The following is a 23,410-nucleotide window of genomic DNA, read 5'->3' as shown; positions in this document are numbered from 1 at the left end:
GCCACTTCTCATCCCATCTGCCCAAATTTTCTAGATCCTGTCACAATAGCACACTGCCATTACTGTCATTAACAACCCTGCCAACCTTTGTATCATCTGCAAACTTTGATACTAAGCCTGATATACCTTCATCAATATCATTGATAAATATAAAAAACAGTGGACTCAACACCGAACCCTGTGGGACTACACTAATAACATTAGTCCACGAAGAGCAGCACCCATTGATTACCACCCTCTGTCTTCTCCCACTCAACCATCCTTTTATCCATTGTAGCAACTTACCCTTAATACCATTCTGCTCCAATTTGTACAGTAGTCTTCCATGTGCAACAGTGTCAAAAGCTTTCCTGAAATCCAAGTATGATATCAAAATTATTTTTTGCATCCAGCTCCTTTGTAACCACATCATGAAGTTGAATTCAACTATTAACTTCATGAGATAAACATGGCCATTGCTCATTTGAACAGATGTACTAGTTTGCTATGAATATCATTTTCTAATATGATTAGGTAGGAAATTATGATATGTAGTAAAGAATACAATATGAAGACACGTACGTATGAATAAAATATATGTACACTGTAACAAGTGGACTGGAAAAACAAAATACATTTTTATTGAAACATATAATTTACAAGCACAATATTAACATTAAATTGTGACCTGGTGTCATTTGCAATCCTTTTCAAATCTTATTAACATACTTCAGTAGGAATAAGGGGCCTTACTCACAAAACACCACTTCTAACTCTCAAAAAAATAAAAAATAAGTGTAAAATGTTAATGCACCGTGACCTACAGTCACAACCAAGCGTGGGTATATTTGTTGTTGTTATTTGGTTTTTAGGAGCATTAGCAACTAAGGCCATATTGCTCCGGGAATATGCGGTGGTCATTCCCTGACCTTTCCGCATCCTCCGTATTTGGTGGTGACGGGCTCGAACCCCGGTATAATCAAGAAGCGTGTGCTACGCACTGCTGCTCCAGCGTGGGTATATCTAATGTTGATTAGAGTGTGAACGTAACTAATGTTAATCAAGTGTGACATTGTCAGTCTGCATTATGCATTTGTAGCAGGACTGTGCATCTATCTCATTTTTACCGTTTGACAGCTTAATTTTCTAGGAAAATGTAAGGTTTAGCAAAAAGGGAATTGTTGAAATATCAAAGAAGGTGGCTACTTTATCAAGCAAGATTGAGTTGGTAGATAAACTTTCAAAAGGAGAAAGTTTAGTTTCAGTTGCAAACCATTATAAAATCATTGAATCTACTGTCCGATTCATTAAAAAATCTGAAGAAAAGGTACGATGCAGTGTTTCTGAGAGTACACCTATTGCAACAAAAATATGTACCATAATGTGCAATATTAAAATTGCAAAAAAAAATGGAAGAGACATTAAATATTTGGATTGAACATCAAATGCAGAAAAAAAGTTCTATTAAGCTCGTCTATCATATGTGAAAAGACAAAAAAATATATGAATACTTTAACGAATCTGGTGAAAGCTCTATTGGCACAAGTTTTTTAGCCAGCAAAGGCTGATTTGAAAATTTAAAAAACATTTAAACCTCCACAACGTGATACTTGCGAGTGAATCTGCATCAGCAGAAAGTTTTTCGGACAAATTAAAAAAGTTAATTATGGATAAAGGGTATGTACCCGAGAAAGAGTTTAATGCTAATGAAGGTGGCTTGTTTTAGAAGAGAAAACCTTCCAGAATTTACCTAGCAACACATAAATGTGCTCCTGGATTTAAGGCTACCAAGATCAGGCTTACTCTGTTGTTTTATGTTAATGCAAGTGGCCACATGATCAATTGGTTTGGATTTGATTTTATTGGCGCATTAGCTACTAAGCCTATAATGCGCCAAGACCAAGCCACATGATAAAACTAATGGTAGTTTACAAATCACCAAATCCATGTGCATTCAAGGGGAAGAATAAACAGCTCCCAATTTAGTGGAAACAAATCAAAAGGCCTGGATAACAGCTTTCCTTCATACAGAAGGGTTCCATGATTGCTTTCTACATGAAGTAAAACTTTACTTAGCTTTGAAATCATTGCCATTTAAAGTTCTTATAATTGATAATGCTCCAGGACATCCAGAGAATCTAATGTTTGACCATCTGGCCATCGAAATTTTATTCTTGCGATCAAATACAATGTCACTTTTGCAAGACCAAGGTGTGATTGCAGTTTTAAAACCTATTATGTCAGAAGAACATTCACCAGCTTGCTAACCAAAATGGAGAGGATTCAAGCTTAACCAGAAGCCAAAGTTTGAAAAATTATAACCTTGCTAATTGCCTGATAACATAAAGGAGTCTGTTGACTAGGTAAAGGATCTACCATTAATGTGTGTTGGTGGAATTTATGGCCAGAAATGATTAATAATAGACAAATCTCCAATATGGACAATGTAGTAGCACAGACTAATGATCACAAAAGGACTAGAAGGAGAGGGATTTGAAGATAGACAGCAGATATTCAGGAACTAACTGAGACTCATGTATGCTGAAGAGCTCAGCATAGAAGAGTTGGATGAAATGGTGGCAATATCCAGTGAGAAACAAAATGATCCTGAATTGTTAAACTGGAGTTAGCATCAAATCATTAAACAATTTTCACACTATCCAAACAACTTTTTGATAAAAAGTTGAGTTGGATCCAAGTGTGCAGATGAGCATAGAGTTTAAGAGAGAACTCAATCACTTGCTTGCTCCTTATAAAGAAGTTCACAAAGAACTTGAAAAGTAAAAGAAACAATTATCCATCAAAAATTTCTTAATTTTCTCTTCAATGCCAGGCACTAGTAAATGGAATGCTTAATTTATAATCATGCATTGTTTGACAATTTCAATAAATTACATTTGACTTGAAAATTTTTGTTTTCATTAGACACCACACGTAATTAGATCTATTAAATATAATACATAAAGACTCAAATTTAGGCTGGTTTTCCTCTTAAATTCCATACTTTAGAATGTAACCACTGGTTTCACATAGGCACCAAACCTTGTTATCTGCAGTTTCCATATTTGTGACATTTCTTGGGAATCGAACCCTTACAACACGTGAGGAATTGCTGTATGTATATTTTTATACACAGTAGAGCATCAGTTATCCGGAATAATTTATGTCAGACCTCTTCCAGATAGCCAAATTTTCTGGATAATTGAACGTAAAGTAAGATTAAATAAATTTAATCTTACCTTATGATTAAATTAAATAATTAAGCTTCATTAAATAAAAAAAAATTATAAACCAATCTTGGAAAGTAGAAACGTCCATCCAGGCATTTTTATGATTTTTATACAAAACAGGAAAATTAGAAAGATTAATTTCAACTTGCGGATAACAAGCATGGACAGTCTGTACATCCCAGTAGCACTTGCACACATAGCAATTGTAACTTGCTCTTTTCTCATCTTAAAACATGGTGCAGGCATTTCTCTTTTAGTGGCTAGGGTTTTTCTCAGTAATGCTTTCCATAATAAGCCTGTCTCATCAAAATTATAAACATTTTCTTTCTCGTAATTTGCTATAACTGAAGCAAACTTACAAGGGCACCGCTGCCAATTCATCTGCAGAAAGTTTCTCGCCTTGAATATCTAGTTCACATATATTATGTCTCAGTTTTTCAACTAACTTCTTACCTTAATCTTCATTACCTTTTAATTTTCACTTAAAGTCCAATGCTTTTTCACACAACATTGAGCCAGACACTGGTTCACCTAAACTTTGCTTCTGAAGAAACCACAAATAAAGTGCACTCTGTAAAGCAGCATTTTCAGGTTTCGACATCTTTTTCCTGTTGGATCCTCCTTCACTATCCACAACTGACACAAATTTTGTTATAGTACTGGAATTTTCTTGATGTCATTTCTTGAAGTACCCACATTAAACTCTTTGGAGAGATTTCCTAAATTTTCACCTTTTTTAATTCTATTTATAATTTCCATTTTTTGTGCAATGTTAAAACTAAGCGTTTTCATTTCTTTCACATTTTACTGTAAATTTTGAGAAAAATAATAAATTGCACAGTTTTGGGCCGATATTATTCTTACCGAATCTGGAGCTAAACTAATCTGAAATTCACTCATGGTTTCTGAGAAAACCCAGTAGTCTCAGTATATTTCTAAAGCACATTTCTGAAGGTCACAGAATTCTAGAGGTTCTAACCATAAACCAATAAAAACAATTTGCAGTTTTCCGTTTATTGGGTCTTTTGTTTGTGCAATCTGTTATAAGTGGGTAGTAAACTTGATCTTTTGCCTATTAGAATCAAAATTCAATTTGCATACATGATCACTATAACCAGCATTTACTGTACTACCATTAATAAAAAAAAAAAGAAAGATCAACCTTTCAAATTATTCTGGATAATTAACTTCCAGAAAACCGAAGTTCTACTGTATATATACTCATTTTTATCGTAATCATTTTATAATTAGTAAGACATGCAGACCCAGCTCTTCTATAGTTAATTTTTTGTGTAAAAAATTCTTGGCTAATCAACAACTAAAAGTTATATATATAAAGCCACCATAAAAGATTTTGGAAACAGGTTATATATGCTTAAAAGTATCACATCAAGGATTCCAATTATATTCTGTTCACTGGATTTATCATCCAATTGGTAGGTCTTAATTGTGGCACCAGTTTAAGAGCAATAGAGGATTGTACATTGGGCTACACTAGAGTGTTTTAGTCCACAGACTTTCGTATATCTACCATATATATACTTAAGCTATCATGAAACTATCTTTAATGTTGATCTACAATTACCACAGCAGAAAGCACGAGACCACAACTTCTCTTTATCACCAATAGGTATTCCAGAATAAAACTTAACTTATTTTATCATATGCTGAAAAACATTACCATCAATGATGTTTCTACTAATTTATAGAAGCCTTCTTCATTTAAAATTTTTATTAATGTTTGCATAAAAATTAGTAAAGGGTGGTGTGTTGTTTTTTTTTTTTAATTTCAGTATAGGAATCATAACATAATAGTAGCATTAATTATCAAATTCTTTAGTTTGCACAGACATTTACTTAATTCAAATAACTGTTGCCAATTTTTTTGCCAAAACAAATATAAAAAAAAAAAAAAAAAAAATTTTGAAACAGCAACTTTTATACTACACTTGTAACAGATTTTTGAAAATATTCTGTTTATCTGCATTTCTTGATGTTCTTTTATGAATTTGAGTATGAAGGTTCGGAATGCAATTTTCGTTTTTGCTTAGCATCAATAGTTTTCCCAGAAATGCAATAAAAGTAATGTAGATGTAATTGCCCATCACAGCTTTGCCCGACCCTCCTTGGTATTCCATTGACTATGTCCTGGTGAAATCTCTAACAAAGGTCTTCACTAACACGACCCAGATAACACTGGTCAGCAAAAAAAAAAAAAACTTTTTGCTCCCTGTTAAAATTCAAGGTGATTCTTGTAGATTTGATGTCGCTGAATTTAAATATCACAATCATATTATTGTAACACCCACCAAGTTTAAGGTAGAAGGGATTAAAGTCAAAAACTAAGTTTCTAGTAAAAATATCTCATATATTTTAAGAAAATGTTACATACAGTACTAAATATTGAACAATGGATTGATTAACTTTATTCTATTTACAAATGTTTATCTGATACAAAACACTTATTTTATCATTTTTTGCCTTTTATAATGATCCATTGGTGTCTCCCATATGAAATTCCAACAATGTAGTCTGCCAACATTGGACTCCATTGTCCCCGGTATCTTTTTTTTTTTTCCATTTAAGAAATATCTTGGCAAAACCTTTCACCGTGTTCATCAGAGACCACTCCCAAGCTTTCAGGAAAAAAGGCTAAATGGAAATGTAGGAAATGAAGGTTTAATGAAATGTTGCATCCCAGCTCTCTGAACACTAAAATTAGCTCATCCACAATTTCACGGTAATTTTGTGATTTCTCATTGCCTAAAAAGTTCCAGCAGATGTTTTTGAATGCCTTCCAGGCTCTTATTTCTGTAGTATTTAGATTTTTGACTTATCCATCAAAGGAGGATGTGCTGAATTTTTCTGGCCTGGTGTAGTTCCTGTAGGCTGGCCATTTTTTTTTTTTTTTACCTACCCTATAGTGGAAATCGTCCGCTCAGCTGTCCTACTCACATAAAAAGCAGCAGTATTTAGTGTATCCACCATGCAAACCAGTCAGCAAAGCTACCACTTTTGGTTGGCACAGATATTCCATTTGTATTCTTGATAGCATATTTTTTGCAAAAGAACCTATAGGTTCTCATACGTTTCCCTCCTGAACTGCATGGGCCAATGTTATAGATGGATTTTATTTCCATTATGGAATAAAACTGCTTCAAACTGACCTTGGATAAATCAATGAAAGCCTCCGCTACTTGGGAATGTACTCCAGATGTAACTCTTTTATTAACATGGACATTTTCATGCAATGCCACTGCCCAGCCAATAGATCAATCAATCTTACTGTGACAGTAAGATTTAGACTTTGAAACCACAGGATATGACTATCCCTTACATGGGAAAAAAGACACTAATTGACACCTAAAACCAGTATCTGAGTTGAGAAGCAATAATTTGGATTATGACATCAAATCGATTTGGACTTTGGAAATATCAAGACCTGGGCAACTCCCTTCAAGGGAAATCAACTCACCACGGCAGAGATCATTAGCTTCTTGATGATCTACACTGGGTGCTCTTACCCAGTGTACTTTTACCCCTAATCCATGGACCAACTTGCCTGATGGATTCATTTTCATTGTTTCTTTGAGGATGCCTCTATCTACATCCCCAAAACTTCTGAGCCTTGACATTTGATGTCCATCGTTGAGCCTTATTATTAATAATAATTATTGTTTATTTTATTTTTTTAATTAATTATTTTTTTATTATTATATTATTTATTTAATTTCTTTGTCTCTGTCCAGGAAACTCAGGCGACCCTGGCAGAGACAAGCCAGAGAATAATGAGCTGCCAGCGCGCGCACACACACACACACGCACACACACACACACACACACACACACACAATGTGGGATCCCACCAGGGGCCCTGTGACCAAACGCCAGGACATAACAAAAGAATACAACATAATACTACACATTCAGCACACACTTTCCTGGCATTTACAGTAGTACTGTATTTCTCCAGGTGGCACCTGACGCTAACACATGCCCAGCCAATATGCTCTTACGAGGTGAAGAGAAAAGTGCCAGAGATAAAAGTTCATCAACTTCTCCATCCACCAGTCAACTGGCCTCATGGATGAATGATGAGGGATCTTGTTAATCTGTTCATCATTTTTCACTGATATAACACATTTTTTTAGCAACCAGAGACAGTCCCTCTGATGACACATAAGGACAAAACAGTGCTCAATTCATTGAATAAACAATTTACTGCATTGATCCTATAAATGAGAAAACTCAACATAAAATTAAGTTTAGCAGACTTACCAAATTTCTTTAGTTATGCTACTTTGCAATATTATTTGCATTACTGTAATAACCTATACACAACCATAATGAATATATACATGAAATGTGTAACTATATTATATGAGGGCAGTTCGATAAAGAATTATCATAATTTTTTTTCTTTGAAACATACCTTTATTAAACATCAATATTTTCAAAGTAGTCCCCATTTGATGAAATACATTCTCACTCCAATTTTTGCCATTCTTCAAAAACACGTAATCCATTTTTTGATATGCATTTGAGAATTGCCTGCGATGTCTTTATAATTTCCTTGGAGACTGGAAACATTTTCCTCAAAGCTCCTTTAAATTTGGAAATAAAAAAAAAATCACAGGGTGCAAGGTCAGGGCTGTAGGGCAGACGAGGAAAACATTTCTCATTAATGCTGGCTATGTACTTGACGACAGCAAGAGAAATGTGAGGTTTCACACTGTAGTGATGCAACATCTACCCACGAATGTGATCCAACAAAGTGTGTCGTACAGCTTTCTAGTAAGGTCCCATAACAGTCGTGTGATTTGGCACAAGATGCTGATAAGCCATTCGTTGAATGTCAAAAAAAGAAATGGTCATAACCTTTCCTGCAGAAGCCGCAACTTTTGCTTTTTTCGATGTTGCCGATGACGTAAACTTCCAAACAGAGCTTTGTTGCTTACTCTCTGGGTTGAAATGATGAAGCCATGTCTGATCTGCCATTATCACCTTATGCGGAACCTCGCCATCTTCATCTGTTGCAGCTCCTCACAAACCTCTGTGCAAACTTGCTGTTGATCAGGCATGAGCGGTCTTGAAACCCAGCGTGCACAAACACGTGTCATATGCAAATGGTCATGGAGAATACCGTGCATGCTTCCTACTGATATTCTCAACATCTCTGCCACTTGCCTTACTGTTATATAATGATCTTCTCTAAAGATTACAGAAGCAATGTTCACGGTTTCTGTGGCATCAACAATGGTTGGAACTCCAGGACCACCAATTTTTGTGATTAAATCATGTTCATCTTTAAACATTCTAAACTACCTGTGAGCTGTGCTATATGGAAGGGTAAATTTACCATAAGCCTCTTTTGGCATTTTATATGCTTGAGATTAAACAAAATTTGAGAACATTCTGTTCCTCACACATGTCATGTCCATTTTTATGGAGACTAAATTGAATAGGCATAAACTTGGCCAACTGCCAAGGTCACACCATGCACACAGGTCAATTGTGCAGTTGCTGTGATGCAGCTTGATTTGGTTGTAAATTCTGCACCTCAGCTAGAAATAGCATGCAGTATGGTTGTTCATGAAAAATTATGATAATTCTTTATTGATGAGCCCTCAAAAAATTCTTCTCAATGTTATTTTCTGATTCCATAATCAAATTCTGCACTGCTAATAAAACAAATTAACCCCTCTTAAGTTTTCTATAGAAATAAAAATTCTCACCTTTTTCCATTCTTCTTTCATGTAATGTAAGAGCCTCTGTGCTTCAGCAATGTTCTTTCCATTTTTCCGTGCTCCATCTATCATCTGTATTTCTGCTCTACCATAGTGATGATTGGTCAGCAGCCAACGTGGTGATTCAGGGACAAACCTTGAAAAAGCCGCTTAATCAGACCTGCTGGTCCATGTTTATAAATAAAACAGTAAAGCAACATTAGGAGAGCTACTATGCTGGGAGTTAACAGATCTGTGAGAATTTTAAGTTGTGCTACTGAAGCTATTCATATAATTTCCACTTTAGAAAATAAGTCAATAATTCATAAGGCCAACATAGCTATAAAAAAAAAAATTCAGATTTGGGATAAGCAAACAATTAAATTCACTAGATAAGAATGTCTTCAAATTACAGCTTTTTCCCTAATTTTGCCCATGAAAAAAGAGCACTAAGTGTGTGGGGGAAGCATATTCCACAAGGAGTAAAGTAAAGTAATTAACTATAACTGATTGCCATTACTAGTGCCTCTAGAGAATTTTAAAGCACAATCAACTTGTCTACATATGTTGTTTCTCTTAACTAAGATTATATAAAACAATCTGTGTTTTTCATTGTTGGGCAAAAATAACATAACAAAAAAAAAAAAAAAAAAATGAAAGGAACAACAATATAGTGCTGGCATAGAATAGTTTTCAAATCTCTCATCACGTTTTGTGCTATCAATTATGCTTTTTTGCTACTTATAAACACAATAGAAATATTTATATAAATTAGCAAAAATAAAATTATTCTAGATCAGGTCCCTTGGGTTCCCAAATCTTCACACAAGTCAAAAAACAACAAGTCTCATTTAACATTAGCAGTGGCAAATGACGCAAGAAAGTAAACTTATACACCATCCCATTTCACCTATTCACTCCCTCCAATAGTTTGTCTAGTTCTTCCTTGAATTTATTAAAACTATCAACGTCCACAACGACAGATGGAAGTTTGTTCCAACAATCAATCACCCATTGGCTAAAGGCAAACTTCTGCACATTTGTTCTGCAACCATCCTTCCTCAATTTGAATTTGTGCCCCTTCATGTGTGTGTGGTCTGAGCAAGAGGAAGAATTACATCAGCACTGAGCTTGCTCAATCCATTCAAAAAGAAACATTTTCAGAGTAATCAAAGCAAAACAATATAATTCAAATTGACATGTATGACAGTATGAAAGTCATTCACTGAATACAGTAATGTTATATGTAACATTACTGTATTCATATATATAACATTACTGAATACAGTAATGTTATATGTAACATTACTGTATTCATATATATAACATTACTGAATACAGTAATGTTATATGTATTTCTCTTAAATTAGTTTAAAAAATTGTATTCATTTCAGCATTCACTTTGTACCTTGGGAGCATTTTGTTTCTTTCTTGGGTCTGTTTTAGTCAACATAAATTGCTAATAAATTTTTACGAATAGTATTGTCAAAAATATGAATCTAAAATTTAGAGACACACTGCAGCAGCTATTTTGAGACTTGCTTGTGACCAATCAGACAATGTATTATTAGCAAACTTATGTATTATGCCAACCTGTGACTAACATATCAAGTCTAAGTAAGCAGTTTAGCAATGTTTAGAAGGCAAAACATCAATTACACAGACATTACTTAATGTACTCAGTGTGTTACATATCATTTGTTATCAAATATTAACACTTTATAATTTATAACAAAAAAATAATGATTCTGCACAGACTGAGAACAGTTTCTGCATAATTGAAAGCAAGTTGCTAAGGATTTCAGGAACTGCTGGGAGTCATGAAACAAGTAAACACATGGGCTGTGTAAGGGAAAATAAGAGTAAGAACAAGTGCATATATACTTGCATGTACACAAATGCTAAGAGTACAGTAAATAAATTTGATGAATTAGAAGTGCTGGTCAAGACATCAAAGGTGAATATTGTTGGGATATCAGAGATATGTGTCAACCAGATATAAGGAATGCAGAATTTGAATTTGAGGAGTACAATGTGTACAGACAGGATAGAAAGGGAGGAGGGGTTATGCCATTAGTTAAGAAACAAAGTCTAATGCAGTGCATCCAGTTGACATTAGTGGACAGTGCAATGTCCAGTCAGTTTGGTCACTCGCACACTAGCAAGACCTTTGTGGATTTATTGGATGACAATATCTGATTATCAGCAGTGATTTTTCATGCATTAAGAATTTATATATAAAGGAACCACCAGGTGGCAGTGATCACAGTGTCCTGATGTGGGATTACTTAAAGATGTAACTACCATCATTGGTAAAGAGAAGGATTTCTGCTTTCATAAAGGTGACTACAGTGATCTCAGATTTTTTAAATTCTATACAGTGGGACCAACTGATGGCGTTACCAACAGCAAATTCTAAATGGGAAGTATTCGAGGAACTAATCTTGGAATCTACTAGGCTTTTCATACCACCTAAGAAATGCTGTTCAAGATTTAGACCCAAAGGGATGGTAGATTAACTAACGAGACTCGTGGCAGAGAAGAAAAATGCATAGGATGCACTTACATCTGGTGAGTATGGTCTTTGCACACCCAGGGTCCTGAGCTGGATATCATCTCTCTAACTCTAACGATTTTGTAATAACTGAGAGCAAAGTGGAGGAGAAATTGTTGAAGTTAAACATAAGAAGGGCACCTGGGGTGGATGGAATCTATCCAGTTATATTAAAGGAGCCAGCAAAGAAAGTAAGCAAACCCCTTAGCCATAATTATGAGAGCATCTTTGGACTCAGGGAAGGTCCCCACAGACTGGAGATGTGCAAATGTATATCCAATTCACAAAGGAAGATCAAAAGTGACACGAGTAATTACAGACCTGTTAGTTTAACTTCTCTTCTGGGGAAAATAATGGAGTCACTGGTTAAAGAAGCATTGCAGGATCATCTAAACAAGACTGCAGTAATAATTCAAACACAGCATGGGTTTGTTAGGGTAAAGTCTTGTCTGACCAATTTTATTGGATATTACAATGTGGTCACAAAGAAACTGGATGCAAAAAGTAATTTTGATATCATATACTTGGATTTCATTAAAGCGTTTGATACTACTGTACGAATTGGAGCAGTATGGATTACGGGCAAGTTGCTACAATGGATAAAAGGATGGTTGATTTTTTTTTTTTTTTTGGTAGTTGTTGGCGCATAGGCTTCTGTGGCCATAATGCACCTCCCAAGGTTTTTGCAGTACATTGATCCAAGCCCGAGGCAGGAATCGAACCTGCGACCTTTGGGTTGCCAGGCAGGCACTTTACCCACCCGGCTAGCCCGGTCGGCGGGATTGTTGAGTGGGAGAAGACAGAGTGGTAATCAATGGACACTGCTCTTCATGGACTAATGTTATTAGTGGAATCCTCCAGGATTCAGTGTAGGGCCCATTGTTGTTTTTATATTTATCAATGATATTGATTAAGTTATATCAGGCTTAATGTCAAAGTTTGCAGATGATACAAAGGTCGGCAGGGTTGTTAATGACAGTAATGACAGTATGTTACTGCAACAGGATCTAGAAAAGTTGGGCAGAAGGGCTGAGAAGTGGCAACTGAAGTTTAACATTGACAAATGAAAAGTAAGTATAGGTATCAGTAACCCAAGAGAAATGCACCAACTGTGTGGTACTACACTAGGGCAGTGTAGAACGAAAAAGACTTGGGGGTCATGTGCAGTCAGATATGAAGTTTTCTGAGCAGTGCCAACAGGCTCCCAGAGCAGGTCATGAGGTCTTGTCAATGATATGCAGGAATTTTGCTAGCAGGGATAAGGAGCTGATTGTCCCCTTGTACAAGGCAATGATCAGGCTACACTTTGACTACCGTGTACAGGTCTGGAGACCTCATTTTAGAAAGGATGTAGAGTTGCTTGAGCGAGTACAGAGAAAAACAAAGGGGTGCTCTTAAAAAGAAGGGCTTAAGTTCTGCAAATTGCAGCATCTTGAGACTAGGCACCTGCAAGGTGATCTGATTAAGATATATAAGATCTTGAATGGAATGAGCCAGCTTAATGCTGTTGGGATTCTTCCTCCCACTCCAACTTGCTAGGATTACAAACCTGAGGGTGCATGAACTGAAATTGAGGAAAGACAGTTGTCAAAGAGATGTGCAAAAACTTTCCTTTAGCCAGCAGGTATTTGATTGCTGGAGCAAACTTCCATCTGTTGCTGTGTGATTTTTGGAGTGAATTGGGAAGTTTTTTGGGTTTTTTTTCCTGATGCTGTATATGCTTGCTTTCATGCATCATATGCCTCTGCTAATGCTAATAAGTCATTTTGGTGTATCCTCCATATCATATTGCCCATTTATTCCTCCAATAAATATACAGCAGCAAACATAGTATCCAGTGCTTCAGCTACAATCACATACCATATATATACAGAATATGCATAGCCTATGTGATATGGATGAAAAAAAAGAAATAATAAGATTCAGATTTCTATTTGTTCAATTTTAATGAAATTTTGGATGGCTCAACAAGTTATTCTAAAAGAACCAAATATAACATTCTGTGAAAATCCATCCACTGAGAGTTGAGCTATTGTATACAGAGAGGGCTTGTTTAAGGATTTTATGGTGCATCAGCATCTGAGACTATATATATATATAACAACAGGGCAAAGAAATATAATTCCCAGATATCTTGACAAATCTTTCTAAAAGAGCTAAATGTAAAATTTTATGAAAATCCATCCATAGGAAGTAAAATTATTACATACATACTCTATGAGAGAAACTGTTACATGCAATTGGACAGATGTTACCCTTATTAATACTGGGACACATGTTTGCACTACACAGAAAAGCATATGGTAATGAATGTTATAAGTGTAAAAGGATATTAACAATTTAGGTAAACTCGTGTAACACGCACACACACACACACACATGTAATTATTCAAAGAAATTAATAACATGTTTTTAGCCATAACAACTGCCTTTGTAGCATCATGTAATACTCTACTAACTTCAGGTAGAAAACTAGCAGTACTGTGCTCCATTCCGCCTACAAAACATTTATGAGCTCCACTAATAGAGAAGCTGTTTTGGTCTTCCTTAATTCTGTATTCCAATTTATCCCAAAACAGTTCAATTCAAGCATTGAGTCAGGACTATGCTGACGACTTTAATATTCCAATATTATTCACTTCAAAACATGCATTCACTAAATTATGTATATTAGAACACTAAATTAGGTATATTTTCTGTTAGCATAATTTTTGTACTTTTTTGTAGTTTCATCTTATTTTAACTTTTATTTGATGGTTACATAGGGAGGTAGGGAGAGATGCTAAGGTTTATTTCACTTTTTCATTGTGTTGAAATCTGGGTTTATTTTTAGTTGTAATTGGATTTCACAAGGGAGTTATGCTAAGGAAAATAACCAGGTGTCTGCTATGAAATTTTATTGATAAACACTATGTTCAACAGATCTCACATATACATTATGCTTGTGCTCAATGTCTTAGTTGGGTGAAGTATACGAGACAGAACATTATCTTTTGCTAAAACCACATATGATGGAAGTATCAGAGTTTACTAATGAAACAAAACTTAAATTTATGAATATTATTAGTGCTAACATGTAAGGTTACCTTTTTAAGTTGCTGCTCTTACTAATTTCAACTACGTTACTAATAAAAATGCAACTACATTTATTACTTACCACCAGGCCACAATTAACGTTAGACAAGGTATCATAATGGCAAGCTGAATATACACCCAACGACGAATCAACCAAGCTATACCTGGAAGCATAATATAGCCCAAAGCCCAACCAAAATTGAAGCCAAGTCCAAGTGATGCCCGGTACTCACTCCCAACCAATTCCATCACTGAAAATAAATTTAAAAAATACTTCAATTTTCAGTAGCTTCAACCTCATTTTCAAAAAAGGAATGTTTTTTCTTTATAATTATTCAAATAACTTCTCACTTTACATCCCAAAAAATAGCAATCTTGAAATAGTTAGAAAAGTAAAGTAAAAGAAAATACACTTACAGAAATTCAAACTCAGATTACCTGTTTAAAAAAAAATATTTAGCTAATATTATGCATATGTAAGGCACTAAAGTCTGAATTCAATTCTACATCCTTTTAATTTTTTATTAAGCTCCAAAGCCTGTATGTAACTAAATTATAAACAAAATATTTTGCAATGAAGACATTCTTACTGTATTATATTGAGAAATATAATACAGTAAGAAATATCTTACTGTATTATATCTCCACATATTGAGAAATCTTTCACAAGTTGCTTCTCTCTCTCACCTCAAATAAGCAGCACATCTGAGAATAAGCAACAAATATTGCTTTCTCCAAATTGGAGAAAGTTGTTGGGTGGACTGGCATCCAAGCTGACAACTCAGTTGTGAATTAATTCAACAATATAAGAGATGCCAAGAAGTATAGTTATAAAAAAAAAAAAAAAAAAAAAAAATGCAGGCATATGAGACCTCAAGTTATGAAAAATTTTGAAATTCAGTTCTGCAAATTGCACCACATGGAAATTAGGAACTTGTAAGGAAAGCTGACTGAAGTGTTTAAGGTTTTAACTAGATTGAGTAAATTTAATGGTTTCTAGTTCTTTCTCAAAAAATGCACACAAGGGGACATAAACTAGAAAAGGAAAATTGAAAAAGGATGGCAGTAGGACAGATTTATGAAAATCTTCTTTCAGCCAGAGAGAAACTGATTGTGGGAACAATCAGTTTCTCTCTGCCTGAAAGAAGATTTTCACACACACTAGAATCACTTTACCAATTATATGTACAACTAATAAAACGTTTGCAGATTTTGCATTCCATTCACTTTCTCCAGTAATTTGATAATATAGCTATTCCATAATCAGAGTGAGAGAATTCAATACCATCTTGTATTGACTGTGCAAGTATTGGGAACAATCACACACACAGTTCACCAAAACTTTATTTTTAAGAAGACAGCACCAGTATGAAGAAACAGTTTCCATAGCAGGTTATGATAAGATTGCTTTCACACCTTATGTGATTGATTTTCTTGTTGAAATCTAAGCTGTATGGTCACAAAAAGAAAATCAATCTTCTACATGGAAGTTGCCAAAAGCCAAAAAGTTCCAGCAGCACTGCTTAAAAGGGAAAGTGACATCCAACTGGCAGAGTGTCATGCAACATGAGTTTATTGATGAATTAAGGATGCTGCAGTCAAGGAGATACTTGCAGAAGGTAATTTGCCTGAAGCATCCTAGAATGTGGGTGACCAAAGTTAGGATATTCCTGCATGATAATGCAATGGCACATCAGTTACTCTTTTATAGAAAAAACTCACCAAGAAAACTATGAGGCAATTCTCTCACTCACTATGCTTCTCCCAATCTCACTGTGCCAGTTCTAGTAAAATTTTTGCCTCTTTCTGCAAATGAACAACCAGCTGAAGGAGTTTCACTTCAAGAAAGGCATGGTGGTCCAAAAAACAAGGGCCCCATGTAGGGATCTCCAAAATGTTTTTAAGAACTACATTTAAGAATGGTATTAAGGGTAAGTTGCTACAATGGATAAAAGGATGGTTGAGTGGGAGAAGACAGAGGGTGGTAATTAATGGGTGCTGCTCTTCATGGACTAATGTTATTAGTGGAGTCCCACAGGGTTCCGTGTTGGGTCCTCTGTTGTTTTGTATATTTATCAATGATATTGATGAAGGTATATATCAGGCTCAGTGTCGAAGTTTGCAGATGATACAAAGGTTGGCAGGGTTGTTAATGACAGTATGCTACTGCAGCAGGATCTAGATAATTTAGGCAGATGGGCTAAGAAGTGGCAACTGAAGTTTAACCTTGACAAATGCAAAGTACTGCATATGGGTAGAAGTAACCCCAGAATAACGTACCAACTGTGGTACTACACTTAAGGTGATAGAAAATGAAAAAGACCTGGGAGTAATTGTGCAGTCAGATATGAAGTTTTCTGAGCAATGCAGACAGGCTGCCAGGGCAGGTCATGGGGTTTTGTCAATGATATATAGGAATTTTGCTAGCAGGGAAAAGGAGGTGATTGTCCCTCTGTATAAGGCAATGGTCAGGCCACGCCTCATTTTAGGACAGATGAGGACTTGCTTGAGCATGTACAGAGAAGGGCAACAAGATTGGTGAGGGGAATGAAGGGATCCTCTTACCAAGAGAGGTTTAAGTTCTGCAATTGCAGTGGCTGGAGACTAGGCACCTGCGCGGTGATCTGATTGAGGTGTATAAGGTCTTGAATGGATTGAGCACGCTGAATTCTGATGGGATCCTTCCACTTGTTCAGATTACGAACGTAAGGGGGTATAAATTCAAATTAAGAAAAGACAGAGGTAGAATAGATGTGCAGAAATTTGCCTTTAGCCAGCGGGTGGTTAATTGTTGGAACAAACTGCCATCTGTCGTTGTGGAAGTTGATAGGTTAAATAAATTTAAGGAGGAACTGGACAGGCATTTGGAAGGAATGGTGTGATTTTTTTTTTGGTTGATGCTGCATAAGCTCATACACTTGCTTTCTTGCATCACATGCCACTACTACTACATGACTGTTGACAAAATTGGACGCTTGTTTAAGGATAGTTGTGGATAGTAAAAAGCTCCTGTCCTTGAATTCTTTGATTTACTTCATATATACATAATGAAACTGCATATATTAAGTGTAGTTACAATATGAAGTATATACACTTTAACTGCTCATCATGGTAATCATTTAATCTTATGAACTATGCTATTACATAGCAAATCAAAAATAGTATTTGACAGTTATCCAACATAATAAATTTGTTTCAGTTATGCTACAATTCAATGTAGCATAACTGCTTCAAAGCTATATTACAATAATGTTTGTTGAACAGGATGAACAAATGTAAAGACAGCAATTTTAAAATTTAGTTTATTTATTTATAAAATAATAATTTTCAAATCCATCCAGTATTATTATTTATGAATAAATATTAACACCTGGTTACTATATTAACTGTGATTTAGCATAGTGTATTTCCTTTGACACCAATTTGTAATCATTGATGAAATATTGCATAATCATCACAGGAAGAAAACCACTGCAAATAGGTAGTAAATATAGTGAATAGAGCAGACAGCTTCTCTAGTATCTATCTACACAAGTTTTATGTGCTCCACAAGTTTCCTACATTAAGCAAATGAAGTTTAAAGTACTAATAGACAGAATTATATTATTTCAAGTTGTGGTCAACAAAAGTAAAAACAATACAGAAGAATTTACCATATGCTTATCAATGAAAATGTCAGTATACATGCTGGTATAAATGATTAAAGTTCTGGTGTAAAATCAATAATACAGTGAAGATAATTGCAATAAATTTGTTTCAAAGCATTTCAAGCTTTATGTGAAATATATTCATATTGTGATTATTTTTCCCTATGTTACTGTTTTTTTTTTTTTTGATTTTTTTTTTTTTGATTTTTTTTTAACTAATAATTTGCAATAACTTTTTAATGAAAAATACAAGTGCAAACTGAAAAAGTTTTTTTCAAGCTTTTTTCTATTTGACATATTTCACAGTTACATACATTTCAGAATTCATACATTCACCAATTCATTTCTAACATATTTTTCAATATAAGATCCAAGACTTATGATGCATGACTCCATTGATCCACCTGTTTTAATGCCTCTCATTGAAACATGAATTATTGCCCATGAAGCTTCATCATTCCTTGCAAAATGTTCACCACAGAGATTCTTTAATGAGCCAAATAGATGAAAGTGACTGAGAGCAAGGTAAGAACTGTATGGAGGGTGTTGAAGGATCACCCATTCCCAGTCATTCAGCTTTGGTTGAACCAAAACAGTTGCATAATGCAAGACAGAGTATCATGAAGAGGAAACTACTGCTCCAATATGGAAATTTTAATGGTAAAAAATAATTTAAAAAGAATAAACAGGCACATACCTTGTAAAATTTTTATTCATACTAGATATCTAGTCTGCTTATTCTTATTTATTATTTTATTGTTATTTTAGACCATAAAAAAACTTCATAGCCATTTTTTAATCTGAACAGCCACAGTTCTGGAACTGATCAGAAACGTGTTAATGAGTTGCTTTACTTGCTTTGCCACATAGAACCATCTATAATTTTATTGGTGTAATTTAGAAATGTCCTAATTTAGTGAAATAACATGAAAAACCTTTGATCTGTCATACAGCTGTTATTTATGAATTAACTTACTTACAGTTACCATAATAAGAATAATTTAACTGTAAAATAAGTTTTGGGGTATAAAGAGATAAAAAAAAAGTTAAGGCAACAATGTATAATAATATACTTTATAAAGCAACAATGAGTTTGCTAATAAAAATGCAGGTACATGAAACAGCTTACACATGCCAGCTATTGAAGATTACTTGGGAAAAGGCTCCACATGCACTTGTATATGTTTAAACTATTTTTTGTTCCATGTCATTAATTGTTCATTGTATAGTCAGGTACTTACCCAGAAATCAGGCATTCCACCTACTGAACAATATACGGGAGTATACAGCATATGCCAATTTTGCTCAGGAGCTCTTTGCAAGAAGAAGAAACAACACTAACATCCATCCTAGGAATATACATGCTGAAGTGCAATCACTGAATAGTGGATAATATACACCAAACTGCTGATATTGAGACCTACCAACTGTGACAAACACCTGGATGTGATTAAACATCTTGATATGACTAAAACCCCTAAACAAGCCTGAGAACCACCAATTGTGACAAATACGTGGATATGACTAAACCACCGAGGGGACTAGGTCTCCTAACCATGACCTGCACATCTTCAATTGTGACAGTTACTTGGACATAACTAAACCACAGAAAAGGCCCTTGGTCTAGACTGACTTGTGTGCCAAGTGGCATACTAAACTCTTGTCTGGTAACTTTTGCCTCCTATTCCTTTGCTCCACTTGCCTAGTGGAGTTTACTCCACTTAATAATTTTGAAGATGCCCTCTACACCTCCACATTTCTTACTATTTCCCCTCACATGACTTTCATATTCCCAAATCTCATCTTTTTAATATTGGTCCTGTCACAGAAAGCTCAGACAATTAGATGACAGGGCCTGCCAGAGAATAATGGGCAGCCTGGCTTAGCTGCTATCAGTTTTTACGGGAAATGTGGGATCCCATTAGGGGTCCTGTGGCCAAAAGTCAGCCCACAACAACAGAACCCAACATAATACTTCTCAACCACACACAATACTTTTGTTTGGGTTTTACAGAGTAATGTATACTTCACAAGAGTACTTATGGCACAGTTGTGGAAACCACCAGTGACACCCCCTCCCAAAACACTATGTACAGTCAAGTGTATTGAACTGAACAAAGTACTGAGCTTCTACCTCTTGAGGCTTGAACTGAAGTCAGTGGGTTTATGCGTGTTATGTTTGGGCCTCAGGGTTTTGTTATCATACTTTGCATTATAGAAAAGTGTAGAAAAATTAAATCTTACCTTCCCTTTGTCATTGCTTAAATACTTTTGAAACTATGAGATTATTTAACATTGGTATCATGTATCACATTGTTTTAAACTATGGTGCTGATAAGGTTCTAAATTGAAAGTTAAAAACCATTCCAAGTAAATACATATCGCAAAAGCCTTTTAGTATTTTTTTCTTAATAACATTTAACAAATTAATTTTTGGCAACCTAAAAGTGTAATTTATGTGAAAAAATTTCAAGATTGCCTTCGCTATCCCAACCCTAAAATCATCTCCAGGCTAGATTTTGGAAAAGTGGCAAAACTCCAGTTAAATACAGAGCCCCAGTATGCTAGAATCACTTAGCAACATTTTTGATTTGGAAAAAAAAGGAAGATTTTGAAGAGGTAGCCACACCAGTTAAATACAAAGCCACAGCACACTAGAATTAGAATCACATAAAAAAAAAAAAGAGTTTGCCACTTATGTGCTAAAAAATAAGTTTTGATGTCTTCTCTGCAAAATGATAAAGCATTCTACATAAAAGAGGTCTAAAGCAGAAGAATGCATTTACTCAGGCTGGAATAGAGTTGGGAAGACAAACTGTCACTGTCAACATAAGTGAAACTAATCAATGTAAAGTACACATTTCATAAAAAAAATAAATAGATAAAATATTTACCTTGAAAGTCACCTTATGCATCCATACTTTTATTATGAAGACTTTGTAAACAGTTTTGATTATTCAAATCATTTAAATAACCAAAGCTGGCTTAATTTATAATCTTTCTACCATTTTCATGCTTATGCTACAAAGTAAATAGTGATGGATTTTCATCATCCCCATGCTTACACTGTAGAGTTCATAATAAAGCCATTGACCAATGAATGCTTGCTGCCATCTTGGCAACAGATATTTAATTTTATATCAATACATACAGGCAAGCAATGAATATCCACTACTATTATGTGCCACTCAAAAGGTAAGGTTAAACTTTATACAGAGAGATAGAGCACATGTATGCTCTCACTTATTCAATTAACAGAGATTCAAGAATATGGTCTCTAAAATCCAGTGTTTCTTAATATTTTCAAACCACATACTCCTAGCTCCCAAACTGAAAGTTAGTATTAATAGCATACATTTTCTTTTTAATCTGCTGGCTTAGGTTTACAGTTTTATTGGTGCATTAGTGACAAAGGCTATTATACACCAAGCAAGCATCTGCTGGCAAGTGCATGAAATCATATACAAATCTACTAGATGTACCCAGCATAGCATACACCATCTTTCTGATTAATGGCATAAATAGTTTAATCTAGATCCTTCAGTCTTCACCATTCTTGTTTAGCAGTGATGTAATTCTACAGGAGCCACCTATGGGATATGTGCATGTCTCTATTTGCAGGTGGTTCCCCGTCTTCTCCAAGTATTGCATCAACCTCCATTTTGGATGCAGGTGCATTATATCGTCTCTTAACCATCTCGTCCAATTGTTGCATTACTTCAGCCACACACCCTTAGTTCTATTGCTTTTCAAGCTGTTTTGTTGTTGCTTCAGCAGAATCAAAAATATAAAGTTGTCCATATCCTGGCTTATTTGGATATAGTGGTGACCAAATGGTAAATCTGGCTGTATATTCTAAAACAGTATGGACCAGTTCCAGGAGTTGATTTAATCTCTGTGCCTACTGATGTGAATACCATTGCTGAGTTGTATTGTCATATATGTTCCCTGTAGTTATTTGTTTTGCATTTATCCCCTGTAAGCAGCTCTCGTAATAGAGTAGGTGTCTCAGACAGTGGGTCAAGTGAAACTTTTCCATCACGACAGAATTAAGTGTATTTATTTGATGTGTTTAACTCATGTCCCCAATATCTTGCATTGCAATACTCAGTAGTAACACATATTTCCTATGTCATGCTCTTCCACATTAATTACAGCTTGTTGATTAATCGCATCTGGTACTTCTATTTGATTAGTCTTATGGAATTTTGCCCATCTTCTCATTTCAATCTTGCTTCTCTTTCTTCAAATGTTTTCTGTCCGTCTTCATAGCCGTACAGTCTCGTTTCTGTCTACTAGTTCTTGCACACTGTTCAACCATTTTTACACTTCTTAAAACTTAGAACGATTTATTGAAATTGAAGACATAAAATAAACAGTTAAAATAAATATACATCGACAGCTTTCAAGCATAGGTTGCCTTTCTTCAGTCAAAAAACATTAGTACAAAAATTAAAGAATGCCCAGTATGGTGGTAATGCGAGGTGAACCGCGTGAACAGGTGGTGGCATCAATTAGCAGTTAGAAAATTTGGGCAGCATACCTAAGCGTTTTTTTATATATATATAGCCACTTTTTGGGGCCATACCAATCTTTTCAACACAATTTTCCAATTTATAACAGAAAAAATTGCAGCAAAAATTCACTTTGGAAAGCAGCTGAGTAAATAGAATGGCATTCTGGCATGAAATAGCAAAAGTTCTTTTTCCTTTTTTTTTGTATTAGTAAAAATTAACTTGCTTTCTGGAAATAGGAAAAGAAAGCAATATAAAAAAATCATTAAAAAATGAAGGCAAAAATTTTATTATGATTATTCAATCTGTTTCCCCTGGTATTCCTCAAAATTACCAGTCACAGAACAGGAAATGGAGTTGACTTATTAAATGACTTATTCAGTTTAACACAGTAGCTGTAGAAATGAACCTTTTGAAATTCTTGAAAATGTGGGAGATCCTTGTCAATCTATTTAACCAAGTAACAAACTTTCAATTTAAATGGAACTTCAATGAAATTACAACTGAAACATTTTATCTCTTCCTTTCTCATCTCTTTCAACCAATTTATTCTAAATATTTCCATTTCTTCTGTTTTTAGCAAAGAGTACAAAGATTCTTCTTTTTTCTTTAGACTTCTTCCTCCAATCCCCCACAGAATTATTTTCAAAGGTAAAAAATAAATTTAGCTATTCCTCCTCACTCA

The 23,410-nt window shown here is 34.8% G+C and overlaps 1 protein-coding gene across 1 annotated transcript in view; it reads right to left on the bottom strand.

The window, feature by feature from the left end:
* LOC150091274 (organic cation transporter protein-like) overlaps positions 1-23,410 on the bottom strand; it is a 212,738-nt gene that overhangs the window by 80,210 nt on the left and 109,118 nt on the right. Inside the window, exons 5-6 of the mRNA XM_090383043.1 lie at positions 14,647-14,815; positions 8,945-9,092 (exon numbers count right to left, since the gene is read on the bottom strand). Of these exons, the coding sequence (XP_090239169.1) occupies positions 8,945-9,092; positions 14,647-14,815 (317 nt within the window). The remainder of the gene's footprint in view (positions 1-8,944; positions 9,093-14,646; positions 14,816-23,410) is intronic.

The sequence above is a fragment of the Mastigoproctus giganteus genome, chromosome 1 (assembly GCF_048544385.1).
Source record: "Mastigoproctus giganteus isolate SK-2022 chromosome 1, ASM4854438v1, whole genome shotgun sequence".
NCBI lineage: Eukaryota > Metazoa > Arthropoda > Arachnida > Uropygi > Thelyphonidae > Mastigoproctus > Mastigoproctus giganteus.
Note: the sequence above shows the minus strand (reverse complement) of the source record. Positions and strands in the feature narration are given on the sequence as shown.